Source organism: Taurulus bubalis (assembly GCF_910589615.1).
Source record: "Taurulus bubalis genome assembly, chromosome: 6".
In the NCBI taxonomy this organism is placed as follows: Eukaryota; Metazoa; Chordata; class Actinopteri; order Perciformes; family Cottidae; genus Taurulus; species Taurulus bubalis.
In genome coordinates this window covers 13,680,873-13,696,164 of record NC_136594.1, presented here as the reverse complement: position 1 = coordinate 13,696,164, position 15,292 = coordinate 13,680,873, and the positions used below count along the sequence as shown (strand labels likewise).

General features: G+C 41.0%; 1 protein-coding gene across 1 annotated transcript; it reads left to right on the top strand.

The window, feature by feature from the left end:
* On the top strand, window positions 1–10,409 carry LOC306738218 (insulin-like growth factor-binding protein 4; the record flags this gene model as incomplete). The annotated part of the gene is made up of 4 exons (XM_079220047.1): window positions 1–358; window positions 7,607–7,770; window positions 8,513–8,638; window positions 10,272–10,409. 4 exons carry the CDS (start codon window positions 1–3, stop codon window positions 10,407–10,409), a joined length of 786 nt encoding a protein of 261 aa, XP_079076173.1.
* Between the last annotated feature and the right edge of the window lie 4,883 nt (window positions 10,410–15,292).

Sequence of the window (15,292 nt, the reverse complement as noted above, 5' to 3'; positions counted from 1 at the left end):
ATGGTGTGTGGAGGTGGCGTGGCAGTAGCTCCGTCCTGCTGGGGCCTTTGGGCATTTGGCGCCCTGTCACTGGTGGCACTGTGCTTGTCGGACCAAGCCATCCGTTGCCCGGTGTGCTCAGAGGAAAGGTTAGCCAGCTGTCGCCTACCGGATGGCTGTGAGGAGACCGTGCGGGAGGCCGGCTGTGGCTGCTGCCCCACCTGCGCCCTGCCAAAAGCGGCGCACTGTGGTGTCTACTCGCCCCGATGTGGCACGGGCCTCCGCTGCTACCCGCCGCGTGGTGTGGAGAGACCACTGCACTCACTGATGCACGGCCAGGGGGTGTGCACTGATGAGAGAGAGGTGGAGGAGAACTCAGGTGAGAGCGAAAGGGTCAGAGTCTGTGTGAACCTTTTTACACTTGACACTTCTTCTTCCTTTTAGTTATTGTCAATTCAAATTAGGCTCACAGGACCAATGCATTTTCACTACTAATCTGCAGATGTGTATGTCAAGATGCTCTCATAGTATGCTGACCAGGTCTCTCCAAATCTGGACTTGCGTCTCTGTCTCCCTCTCGCTCTGTGGACCTGTGCAGACCAGAATATTTTCTGTCTCCGCTCCCTGGGCCTTACCTTAGCTGGGCAGGGTTAGAGTTGGGGGTTGGGGTGACAATGTTCTGCTTGTTTACCCTAATCTCGGCTAAGCCCTGAACCAGAGGGTGGACACACACCAGCTCCTCACGCATGGCCTGATGGGAGAGCACACACAGTCCCTCTGCTGTCTTGCGGCCGCTCGCTGTGAAAGGGGCCCTGATGTAAGACGCAGAGCAGGCTTCAGAGAGGAGAGCGCTGTGGTGATAGCTGAGGTGGGCGTGTGTGCATACTAGTGTGCATGAGGACTCATTCTACTGTATGTGTCTTCTGCATGTGTCTGCACTGTTTATGACTGTGTGGTGTGCAAGTTAGTTATCTGTTTTAGTGAGGGAACCATGCGTTTGGTTAATGCAGATATAGTCACACACAAAATGTCCTTTCTTAGCAACCCTTGGGTGTGCCGTTACCTCATCATGCCAATGTTAAACTGAGATCCTGCAGGTAGTTGTGTAGTGCAGGCAGTGAAATGAAATGCATTGTGGTGGTACTGGAAATGTGAGAGTCTGAGTGTGTGTGTGTGGGGAAGTGAACATGTGTGTGTGTTTGTAATGGGAGGAGGTAATAAAAGCTGCTGTATGAAATGACTGTAATGGAGTGTGGCCAGCCTGGGGCTATTAGAGCTCTCAGTAATTCACTTGGTGCTCTTTCATGGACGCCCCCCATTCCTCCTCCTGCTGCTACAGACGTCTTACTCTTCTTCTACTGCCGATGTCTCTATCACACTGTTTTGGTGCGGCTTCTTATTCTCCTCTTTATTGTTGCATTCCTCTTGCAAAGAAGCAAGTCTGTTTCCACTTTCACACAGTGGGATGTCTAACACTGGATGTCTTATCTGCAGATCCAGTTCCAGTTCACTGCTTTGACATTAACTTATTTCTACTGATGAAACACTCTACTGTTTATCTTCCTCATCTCTCCACAAAGGGAGTGGTGTTGATTTCCATTATGCCATATGAGACAATTGCTACGTGTCGCAGACAAGGTGGTTCTTGCATTTGTTCCTGATTATCAACTAACAGGCCCACTGAGCCCAGGCTCCCAGATAGTTACTGGTTATGGCAGTGGGCTACCGGCTAGTGCCAGAACACCAAAGATTTGATGAACTTAGCCAATCTAAAACTCCCAGGACTCTCATCTTCATTGTAGCATCTGTTCCCTCCCCCCGCCCAACCCCAATAAGCCTTCGAGCGCATCGCCCACCACGTCCAGCTCCTTCATGAGGATGAGCTCATCGACACTCTTGCTGCCAGAGCTGAAATGAGAGCCTTCTGCTCTCTATGAAGGGCCAGCATAGGTTAGGCCGGCACATAGCATGACTAAATGGAATCAGAAAGTAGAGGAAAGCTATTCACATCATGATAAAAACAAAGGGCTGTCTCAGCTTGGCCCAGCTGTGTCCATCCATAACAGTTTATCTTTCAGAATATTCATTATTTCTGCTCTGTGATGCTGCCTGGTCCGATCAGCTGGCACAGAATTTGGGAAAGTCTCAGGTCCCATCTCAGGGGATGGACGGCAGTAGATGGCCGATTTTTGGAAAGTTCATAAGTTTTGTTTTTGGTGTTCTGTAATCTGAGTGCTGAGTTCTGTTTACCTCCACACTCCTTCTCACCCCTGGAGTCTGTCATAACAAAGCGGGGAAGGTGCTGCCCAATAAATCTCTCTGTAAATCAATTTTTCTGGGCACAGAACTGCTGTATAAGAATGTTCTGTGTAAACCATGGCAGCAGAGAGACAATCAGAAAGGCGTGGGGGAGAGGCGAGGAGCAGCTTCAGTCACAAGCAGGAGATTTCCTTTGTGGCGCATTCACCGTACTTATGCATTATTAAACAAGGGGGTGCATCTCCTGAATACATGTCTGACGCTGCCCCACTCCTAGCAACAGTGAACATGCTAGATAAAAATAGAAGAGGGTTTGGAAAATCCTAGAGAATTCATGATAAAAAGGGCCGTAGGATCTCAGCAGACCATTAAAAGGAATTTAGGGTGTTTGGGTTAATAGTTACAGTTCTGCATTGATATAATGAAACATAACTTGTATCACAAATATTTCTGCTGCCTTGTGATTGCTACTTTATTTTAGGCTGACTTTCTGCTGACTACTAATGAAAGAAGTAGCAAAGTAGTGGCAAGAGTTATGTTCAACAATGTATCAACCAAAAAGCTAAGCTTGAACCGAATTTCCATAGCAACAACAAGCATTACCCTGCATCTTATGACAAGGTCTGAGACAGGCTTCAGTGCATCTTAATATCCCATTCTTAGAAACCCTCTCCATCTCAATAATCATCATGCGTGTGCTGGCATCTGTCACTGCATTCCGGCAGAGTCTGCTATGGTGTCTTATTCAAATGCTTCCCTCTGACAGTGAAACAGATATTATTTACAAACCGATACAGATGTCAGATATAAAAAGTCTTACACCTACAGGCACCAAAGGAGTTGCATGAATGAAGCTGTCGACGGAGCCAGACTCTGTTCAACTACGCCCCGGTTTATTGTGACGCACACAGATCTTTATGAAAGCAGCATGCTAACCTAGATTTTCTTTCTCCTACGATCAAGGTCTCCTCAGTACGTTTTGAGAGTTGTTCTTAAGATGTGGACGTATTTTCCGAATGCTACATGAAGATTTGCCCCAAACCTCTTTCAGCAGATGTCCCTTAATGTTGTCTATTTGCTTTCTTTGGGGTGCGCAGCACATTTGTACAGCTGGGGCTCGTGCAGGATTAACTGGCCCCCTTCTCGTGTTGGGGCTGAGAGATGCATAAACAACCTAACATTGCCATGAAACATGCCTAATGACAGATACTACTCATGAACTGAGATTTCAGACATTAACCTATTCATAATAAAAACAATGCAGTAATGTACAGTCAATATGTGGATTAATGGTGATTTATTTTATTAACAATTCTATTTTCTGAGCAGTGGTCATTACTGTTAATTCATACATTTCATAAAGATTAAATATTGTATTTATTATGAATATTTCAGGTAGAATACCCCCTCACTGGCCCATAGAAACACTGTAGTGTTAATAATTTCCTCTCCTTGCACTTCCACTCAAGACCCTGATTCTGTGCATGTATAAAACAAGAGCAATCCACTCAAAATTAAGTTAATGATGTAACTCAAAATAGATTGGCCTAATTCACTGCAGCTGCAGGTTTCTCTCTATTCCAATATTTATTCATCACATGTAGAAGTAGTATAAGTGCATCAACAAGTGATGAAGGCCAAGATTACCCCAGCTTGCAATGACAGAATTTACTCACAGATCTGCTCACAAATAAATCAAGTAGTGAAGAGTTTTGTCGCATGACTATAATACCTCAGTTCAGTTTATAGTGTTGGATAAGTGACACAGACGTCTTTGAACATGTGTTTATCAAAATTATAATATACGATTGCATCCTGAAACTATGAATGTAGGAGAAACCTCAAACTGCACTCCAGTTTGAAAAAAAGTGATCCATCATGCAGTATAATGTTTAATCAAAAACATTTTTGTCAGCATAAAGAATATTTATTCTGATGATGCTTCATCTGGAAGACTTTCTGCTCTCTCATTTGTTCGTATTTAGTTTCTCTCTGATTGTGGATGTAAAAGACTGTGTTACAGATTTAATCAAACAGAATGGCAAACTTGCCGCTTTGCTCTCTTTTGATCCAAACTGTCTGTTTTATCATCAAATGAATGAGTAAGTGGTCAAAGCAGCAGGTCATCAGACGGCCGCAGCAGCAGGTTTCCGTCACACAAAGGTTGTCTTTGTGATTCAGTGTTGATTTAAGTAGATTTAACATTTATTTCACATCTTTCCTTTGACAAATGACACTTTTCCAAAATTTCCATTGGCCTTCTCACAGCACATACTGGTAGTCTTTAACCGTGTTCTTACAACAGCACTGGACATAAACGCTGATGATTAACTGATTCAAAGAAATCTCCTGCCTGGAAACCAGGATCCAGTGTTGACTGAAAAGAACAGTTTTTTGGAAGTAAGCCTAGGTGACTTTTGAGCTTCCTGCCAGAAACTGAGGAAAAGACACTTATCATTAGGTCTTCCAAAACTTTTTGGAGTAGCCTCCCCAAAGAGTATTACTTTCCAGGAGATTAGTTGCTGTCAATATAGTATAATATATTCTAATTAGTGTCAAGGAAAGTTACAACATGAAACACAATGATTTTCTCTGAAATTCCTATTTTAAGCCACACCAGGTAAGTTGTGTTTTGTATTTTGTTAAAATCAGGGTAGTCCCTATGTCTGTAAAACCTAAATGAATAAGTCAGCAGAACAGAAATGACCCTGGCTGAGGCACATACCTCAGTAATGGAGTTGATGCCTGTGCAGTGAGCAGTGGCTCTCCATTGCCCTTACCAGTTGGGATGATATAAATGCAGAAGACAAATAGATCAATATAAATTGAACTTAAGATCTCAGCAATACTGATTTCACCATTTGCTCTACAATTTAATCTCTGTTTCTTTTCTGACATGCTACGTGAACACAAGTTTAGACTAAAGTAATGCTTCACTGCCCTCTGAGGTTAAATGTTTTCCGTTTGTTTAGTCTTAAAAGTGCGATGGCACAAGAGCTGCTTCACCTTGAACTTTTATTACATTTGAACCTTCTATTTAGGTTTTCAAATGACGCTTTCGAAGCTTCTTTTCTCATGTTGACAATTTCATTCTAAATCAACATTTGAATGCTGCGTGGTATTTCTGCGCAGTTGCAGATAAAGATTAGACTACACATGTATTATATTATCATGTTTTTATTGAACGAAATATTCCGCTTCAATCCATATTTGTTGGTGTTTAGCCTTTCAAATCCAACATTTTCACTGCGGTCAAAAAAGTGAACTCCCCCGCTTGCTCCACACAAAGGGAAGCCCACACCTGTCTTAACGGAGCAGCCTAGCAATCTAACAGCCCCATACATTGCATCTACATAACCACAATAACAAAAATGGGCGACGACGTCAGAAATTATGAAGGCAGACATTCAAAGCTATATTTGAAAACCTCAATAGAAACCTTGATTGTAAAAATGTCATTCTTTCTATGCCCTGTTACTCAGCAGCTTCTGTTTCAAACTTCAATGTAAAGGCTAATCTGTCTACCTGCACCCTGTAACAATCCTCAGTATATCTATATAAAACAGAGCACACATTAAGATGTTATTTGTTAAAAGGGGGCATCTCAGGCTTTGTACAAAGGCCTCACATAGTGGACTCTTGTTTGGCTAAGACACAATATCTGAGTTAGTGGAAGTATAAACCATTGGAAAGCACTCTGCCAATCTTGCTGAGCATAACTAAATATTTATTTGAGGAGGATATTTATCTCTGAAGTTTACAAGTTCTTCCTTAAAGCCACAAACAGTGGAATTTGAAATCTGACGACCCCTTTAAATGCTCACACGGCTGTTGGCTGGTGTGCGCGAATACACTTGCAAGTGCGGCAACTGAAATTTGACAACAAATATTTAACTAAGAATATGACTATATGTTTAGTCAATGTCCATCTATCTATCTTAGCTGTACACCTGTGACTGGCAATAGATTATAATGTATCAACTGTGGGGTTGATAATGCTCCGTAAGAACTATATTTAAAAGCCAAGAGCTGCTCAATTGAAACCACACAGAGAAGTTGCAACTTCCTCCATAGAAAACAGCAGTGGTAGCAAACAGGACATGCCACCCCTGACCCACTTCTAAATCACTTTGGCTCGCCCTACAAAAGAGCGGGGAATCAGAAAAGTGTGAACTAGCAAAAGAGGTGAACGAACAACTTGGAACAAAGGAAACAGCTGAAACCCTGTTTGCTCTTGGGGAAGAAAATGCTGATGAGCAAGCCTTGACTTAAAAAAAGATTAAAAACAGCCAAGAGAGATTTCTCCCCCAGACAAACTAGGCCAAGCAAGATGACTGCCTCTGAAGTTCAGAGGAACATAGTCACCTTCCAACTCCTGTCGCCAAGTTGTAGAAAAACTGAAAATGGCCCAGGATCAATATCCTGAATCCAGTGGGGCCAGGACCAGCTCACAAACTAGTACTACAAAGAAAAGCTTACTGGTTTGGATTGTGTGTATGTATCCTTCATGCATTGTAGACATGAGAAAAGGCTGCACATTGCACAAGATAGAGGAGGCTACTGAGCCACCTTCATTGTCTCTTTGCCAACAGCCATTAACTGAATACCTGGCAGTGACCTTAGATCTTAACCAGAGCTCATCGGGTTCAGCATGAACAGTTTCAAAATGGTAAAACTGCAGTGCTTTGATTCCAGTGCCAATCTGTAAAATGCCGTGGGTTATGAGCAGAAAGAATAAACTCTGCCAAGTTTTACAAGCCACAGGTGAAAAGTTGTTTTCGAAGGCACGCACAACCTTTGTCTTTCATTTTGCCCATGTTGTGCCCCGAGCCACCAACCACCTCACACACAGTTGTGCCCACTCGTGGCAAATACCCTCTAACAACCTCCATCTGGCACAGGCCGAGGTTGTTGTGGAGGGTGGAGAATGAAAAGGGAGGGGGGCATTTCCTGAGGAAGCAGCTGGCTGCCTGCCGGACCACAGCACTCCAGCTATCGTTCAAATAGCCATCGAGCTCGTGGCATAGCTGTGGTGCGGTAGTTGAGTACCAGAGCTATAGCCGAGATACAGATTAACCTCCAGAGTGGGAATGCGGCTCGGTGACCTTGAGGTTAATCTGGCCTCCTTTTTTGCCTACATCTCACCAAGCTCAGTTGTATGGGATGTTAGAAGAACAAAGGGGAAAGGCAGAACAGCTCCTGCTCTGACACCCAGCCTAATCATTAAAATAATGGATGTTCCCTGAAATTATGCTCATATAATTAAATGATAAGAAATGTAAATGTGTTTGATAAACTGTTTATGTTATGCTCGATGACACCTTGTTGTTTGATTTAAGGAACTAAAGCATGATTTCTTGTCCTTTAGCAATGGACAGGCAGGATGAGATCATTCCTGACCACCCAAACAACAGCAATATCCGGTGCAGTCCACAGGACAAGCGTTGCATACAGAAGACCCTGGCAAGACATCCTCCAAAATCCACAAATCAGAGAAGCAACACCGCCAGGGAGGAGACCAAGGCGGCGCTGGTGAGAGAAACCGACCTTCTGACACTATTATCAGTTTCACGGAAAACAACAAACTCAAGCAATCCCCTCTGCAGCACATGCCCCGGCCCCAGCAGGTGTTTTACATTAAGGCTTTTTAGTTCTAAAGCCACAAGCGTAACTGTCAGGTTGTAAATGTACAAATTAGTTATTTACAGACCATAACATTTAATTGCAGTCCTGCAAAATAAAGGACAGGTGCACATTGACATCAACATGCAATTTGCTGTTTTGACATTGGCATGGGCAGGATCATAAAATCCCCATTAATCTGTACCAGGCTGGTTATACCACAATTTAGTACATTAATTTACCACAGAAACGTGTAACATGAATGCACAGTAATACCACAATCTCCCACACATAGAATGTTTTATGTTTTTAAAGACTTTCTGAGAATGCTGTTGGCAATTTATTCAAAGAATCTGCCAGAATGATATCATTCACATGGAGTCATTAGTTGGCTAGTAAATTCAACTAGGCTCACTCTAAATCTCCATGCAGACACAATGTAAGAACATTTTGTATTGTCGAGTTTAGCTGTCACCTCACACTTGGACCATTTATGGTGGTTGATTTTTAGATTTGACCTCAACCTCATTATTTTCTTCTGAAAATCCGAGATAATAAGGTGGAATTCTTTTATAAACAGCATTTTTTTGCTACATCTGTAATGCTGCTGATGTGGATGAACATCACATTAAATTGTCCTTTTCTCCTACAGGCTCCATGTCGTGCTGAGCTACAGAGAGCACTAGACAGACTGGCGTCAAACAGCCGCACACATGATGATCTCTTCACGATCCCCATTCCCAACTGTGACAAGAACGGAGATTTCCACCCTAAACAGGTGTGGGAATTCAAGCACACACTCGTTATGAGTGTTATTGAATTACTGAGCAGACCACTATTTGGCCATGTGCAGTGGTGATCTGTTAATCTCTATTATTAAGCCAATTCAAATAAAAATGCCTATTTTTATATTTCAAACAGTTCCTTTCAAACCAGCAATATGTGGGTAAAAACACAAAACAGGCCTTGTAGCCGATGCAATATTGTCCTTTACTAGTTAAAGATCAACACAAAAGTGTCTCCAAGCAGACAGTCGTGGTATTACCATGCCCTTATTCTTCTAAGCTCACATGTGAAGTGATTTTTTTTCAGGTCCAGGAACAAGAGTTAAATGGCGTGTGTAAAGTGGTTTCCCCTAAACCGTGAACAATAATCACCTTATTGCTGTGATGGATGAAATTACCTTTTGGATACAGTTACTTTTTTGTAATTCTGTCTTTGCGAGATTGGGCAACTATGCAGATAAGAGGGAGACAATCAGAGAACACAAAAACACAGATAAGACTGCTGTGACTTGAATATGCAATCAAAGCAGCAGACACAGAGTGTGAGATAGAAAAGAAAGCTCTGCTAAGGCACCAGTCATCAAGAGTCTGAGTTATGTTGATTGCGTAACTGTCTGCTCAGAATCACAGGCATCTGTTTACTGTTTAACTAAAACTGCACTGTGATAAACCCTATTGGGCAGTAAAGCACAGGTCATGGGGGACAACTGGCAATCATGTGATGGCAGGGTTGCGCTGAGATTGTTAACTGGTCTTGGAGGCTTCTTGACTCGGTAAATCAATACACTTTTTATGACAGGAATTTTTAAAAGTTCACAGAAGTAATCTCATGCTCTCAGCTGTGAATCTAATAATTGAATTACTTGCCATCTGGGTGTAGTTTGCCTTAATGTATGCTTTTGTACATATATTTGTGTGTGTCATCACACATACTGTCATTTGACCATTTATGCAGGACAGGGTGTGCAAAACAAAGAAAAAAAGCTGCAGGTCTGATGTTATCTTAGTGGAATATGGCCCTGCCAACAGAGCATCGACTGCTTTTAAAGATAATCGTCTGTAACCTTTTAGTGCTCAGTTTTTATGAACCTGCATTAATTGATTCTTGAGGACAGCACAACAATCTGTAAACACAACACAAACACAAATTATCACCTAAACCAACCATGTTTACATGTATAGCAGAGACTGAGCAACATTAGTGTTCATTTTGAGTTTAGTTTGATCCACCTGGCAAAATAAATGCTAATATTCGCCCTCTTTTAGCTTTGTTTTGCTCTCCACCAACTCCTGAGGTAAATGTATGCCTTTTTAGCTGCCAGACGGTGCACAGTGTTCCAGAAATGCTCACAGGTTATTTTATGAAAGTCCAAGTTAAGTCTTAAGTCTTTGAGCTACAGTCCAAAATCAAAAACGACCACAATACTGATTTTGAAAATGCCATAAAGCCCATACAGTGAAGCTGATAATTGTCTGTGGGTTTATTATTATGAGCAACAACTTTCACGTTTCTTATAGTACTTGTCAATACAAAAACATTTATTGCAGCAACTTTCATATTTTAACCTGTAGTTGAAGAAGCTGTTACGTGTGGCTAAAGTATTTTCTATCTTTTTCTGGTCACAGTGTCATCCGGCACGTGACGGCCAGCGGGGAAAGTGCTGGTGTGTGGATCAGAAGACGGGCATGAGGCTGCCAGGCCCACTGGAGCTGCGAGGGGATCTGGACTGCCACCAGTTAATGACCGCTACCCTGAGAGATTGAAGAGTGGAGAGGCAGTGAGGGTGCAGTACCAGCTGAATTCTACTGGCCTTTATTATTAGGACTATACGAGGAAAGGACTTTGTTCTAAAGCCTCGCTTCACCTGAGGCCAACGGTACTTGAGCCTGCACCACAAAAAGGAAACCATTGATTTGAGTTCTTTTGCTTTTGTTTCTGTGTGTGAGAGTATGTGAGTCTTTTGAGCACTTGTTATGTATTGTTTCTACTATGTGAATTTAAGACCGTTAAGTCTTAAGTCACATGTGCTTTAAAGGAGGCAGAAAAAAAAATCCGCAGACAACAGTTGTAATTGTGAATGTTGTTAGAGCACAATGTGTTGTTTTCTGGAGTCTAACAGTAGGGTTTTCTTGAAAGGTATGAAAATGCATCAACCCACCAGATATTCAGACCTGAGCTACAACAGGATCTGTTAACAGTTGTTTGAATCTCTCTGGAGCACTAGACCAGTTGGAATTACTGCACCAGGACAATCCAGAAAGTATGTGTAAGTGTGGACTAGTTTTTTTACACAATTTGCGTAATTGGTTGTAACGTATGGCTCTTATTCTACTTCCCATAAACCCCATCCATCTGGTCAGAAACTCAAAACAAAGCACAAAAAGTCTTTGCAAACACAAAGTCTAGTTCAGCGCCGACACAATAGTTGCAATAAAAGATGGGATGAGAACAGATCAAATTTAAAAAGAAACAAGGGAAACAAAGGAATGCAACAAACTATTGTGATAAGGGGAGAACTCTGCTTCCTCTCTTTGCCGAAGAGCTCTCTCTCTCTCGCATCAAGCTCCAGAGTGACTTGCAGCATAGCGGGGCTAGAAACTCTGTACACTGCTGATAGGATAATCTTATTTCTCCAGCTGGTGCTAAGATGCCAGTGTGACTTTCATGTTTGGATGAATATGCTTCAAGGATTTATCTCCAAACAGACTGCTTGGCAGAACTTCGGTGGTGCTATATACTGATTGTGCCAAAATACAAAAAAATAAACCTTCTTTGGGCATTTTTTTAGGATTGTAACAGAAAACTGGGATTTTCAGGAAGTGGAGCAATTATCATCAGCAAGTGTGAGGCTCACTTAACTGTGTGACCACCTGCACTAGCTATTGGCAAAAGCTGCTTTCAATGTGTGTTTTACATGTTATTGTTAAAGTATAAAAGAAACATCCCATCTTGGCACTGCACTGTCACTGCAGCTACAACTGGCTAATTGTTTCATTGGCCAGTGTTGTAAATTGCAGGCGTGATGTGTCTTAACTTTTAATGATTAAGCTCCTGGCAGCATAGCAACTCCTAGTTAACATGAAGCTTTGAATGGAGGAGGTGCAGCAGTAAAGATAGCATCATGATTATGTGGAAACCAGAATTTCCTCTTTTAATTTGACAACACTAGTGTTCAGCTTTCATGTCGTCTGTAGGGCATCACACTAATAATTATTTAAAGGAACATTTTACCAGTGCAAGTGACGTAGCTACTCATCAAATATTTTAGATACTGTAGGCGAGACTGGTAATATTCTTAGAGCAGTTGACTGTACAGGCGTTGTGCATTGTGAGTTCAGGGCAGAGCAGCAGGTTTAAGCTAGTGGTGGTGTTTGGACAGCCTGCTCTATCTGATCCATGGGTGAGTTTGGTTATAAATGACTCAAGCACAAATTAATCTTGTGTGGATAGACGGCAAGTATTAGTGTTGCTGTCCTACGCAGAACAGCATAAATGTCAACCTAACAAATCATTGGTTCAAGAAAAAAATGATAATAACCAGACAGATATTCACAGCTACTCTCACAGAGTTTTGGTTCTTTCTATGTCTCCACAAACTGATATTACCCGAACATCCGGTGAGCTTTAAATAGGACTATTAGAGCACACCACTCTGAGGGGAGGTCCATTTAGCTCCACACAGTTATTACAAAGTGCCATGAAAACTATTGCTGTTATCATTATTATAATGCAGTTTTGCACATATTTCCATATTCAATTTGGTCCAACTTTATTTTCCATAAAATGCAGAAGTATATGCATATATAAATAGCAGTGAGTGAGAAAAGTAAACTCTAATTTTGGTGCTATTCTCATTCGGTTATTGTGCAAAGTAGAAAAACATAAAATCTTCAGCTGCAAAATGTAGTTGTACTCACCCAGTAATATCAATACAGCAAAGTGGGGACAGTTAAATATTGTAAGATAATTACAATACATTTGCAATAGATTCACATCCTATATGTTTACTCATTACAAACAAAACTAATAGAAATGATCGAAGGTAACAAAACTACATACTGCGAGAAACGTAGTCGTATCACTAAAGCCACTGGAAACGGAGTATTGCCACCTGATGACCAATGTTGCTTGTCACTACAAAAATAAATGTATCCAAAGGTAGTTCACCAGAACACAGAAGGATGGATAAAAGATGGCATGGATGGAGAATCATTGCTCCAGCTTCAAATTGTTAAAAACCAAATATCATAAAACTCGTTCCAAAGATTACAAGTAAAGCATCTGGAGACTTCAATACTCATTCAGTGAACTGCATGCACAAACTCCTTCTAATCGTTCATCAACTAATGAAGTGTTACTGGTTTTGGCTTTGACATTGTAAAGGCCTTCTAAACTTCATAAACTGTCTATTTACGTAAGTTATAGTACGTTGCTTGATCTCTAACCTTGCTGTACTGAACTGCAATTGCATTTCTCGGGAATAGACTGTTCCTGTTTGCCTTTGATATTATATATTAACGTGTAGAAGACATTACTTAATGTTTGCATGCATACAAATGGACCATGGTTGGAAACAGTTAAGGTCTTGTGTATTTTGTCCAGAACAGGACTGTTGTAATAAAACACTGTGTGTGATGAAAGAACTGAAGTATAGAGTTTCAACCAATGAGATGATCAGTTGCATTGTAAATGTTTACCTGATGAAATTGTACACATTGTAATACATCAATTAAAACACTTTAGAAACTACAATTTTCTTGCTGTTTATTAGTAGCAGTAGTAATATCAGTAGGAGTATTGGATGATTTTAGCTTATATATATATATATTGGTACCAACATATATATGTTGGCCAATAACTTACAGGAAGTATAAAATGCCATGCTATGTTCTCTAACTTGTATCACATTGACAAAATACAAAAAGGACGGATACATTAAGAATGAACTAGTATATAATGTATTTACTAACTGTAATATGAGGTTGCCCAAATTACACATCACTGAATAATGTAATGTGTATAACAGCTCAGTAGTTTAGTATAGGTTTATAATAGTTTTAAAGACTTTTTTAAGTATTTGACTGATATTTATTTAAAATTTGTATTAAAGGCTTTACTTTTTGACATTAAACTGTTCTCATCAAGTAGCAGTGGAAGCACTAGAAGTAATGGCATGTGGCTATTTCTAAATGCTTACATGTGATTTGTTGACACTGTGCCAAAACAAGCACATTTTTGGATAAAAGGTTACAGTTGCTTGATTATATAATGAGTTGCGTTCCAGGATGTATTTTACATCAGACTCTACAACCAGAGAAGAGCTTATCAGTATATTTTTATTTCATCAAAAAGTAAAAATGTAAAATTGTTGCCTCAGGCCAGAGGCAGAAAATTAAACATTTACGGTTGACTTTTAGGTATTTTTGAAACCAGCCAAGTCAGAAGGAAAATAGCCCACATGTTTCCCTGAGCTTATGGCGAATGCTGGTTTGATAGACAGGTTAATTATAAAACTCCAGGCATTTGTCAAAGGAATACCTCTGGAATGATACATCATAATAATTTGACTGCAGCAGCTTCTAAAAATACCTCTACCATCCACCACCAGAATAAACTTTCAAGTCTGCTTACTTCCACTGCCTGAGTCTATTTTGGGGAGCTCTAAAGGCTTAAGAACGGGGTCTGAAGCTGCATTACAAGAACAGCTTTACAGGGTTTTCCTTTGATTGATTAAAAATGTCACAGGCCCTGCTGCCTCTGGGCATCCACAATCCCACAGCTGTGCCTGGGAGGCCCTGTGCGGGTGTCCGTGTTAAACCTGCACAGTAGCTTACAGGAGGCATGTGACCTCCACCCTACCTCCAGATGGACTCCCTCACAAAGTGTCCGACGCTATACAACGTCCTCCTGCCCACGCCTTGTGTGGAATTTGCTCCCATCCCATCTGTGCAGGTTTCTGGTGGATGAAAAGAACTTGAAGTACCACACCTGCAGATTAGATCACAACATTGTCTGCACGCATATTATACAGGATGCTGGTCAAGCAGAAATATAATAAGCTCTCAAGTGTGCAGTGCAAACAGACAGAAACGGGGTCACAATGAACACAATCAATTAACAAATCCAAAACAAGTACTATTCAGGTTGAATGGACAGAGATGTAGACTAAATCCTACAGGCTTTGGATTGTTATCTTTCGGGAACACACTATTACAACTATTGACCTGGGCGGCTCTCAAACAATGTGAACAAGAATGCAAAGTATTTCAGTTCTAACAACAATGAAGCAGTGAATAGGGCAACCTGGATTTTCTCAAACGCTTAGTGGCCTGTGAAGCCTGCGTAATGCAGCTTATGGCATGGTGACATAATGAATAATTCAATAATTTTTTATTTTATTTTTTTCAAATTATATAGACTGAGATTATTACCTTGTGGGGAAAAAAAATAGTTAAACTGTGGAGCATATGCACTTACATGACACTTTTTTGACACGACCAGATGTATTTTGCAGTCAAGAGAACACTGCAAATCAGCTTTTGGCTCCATTATGTTTGTGACAAAAGTCTTATGATGATGCACATCTGCATGTCAAAGATAAAGCTATGCGAAATCAATGTGAAATGTGAAATCCCATTTAACTGCG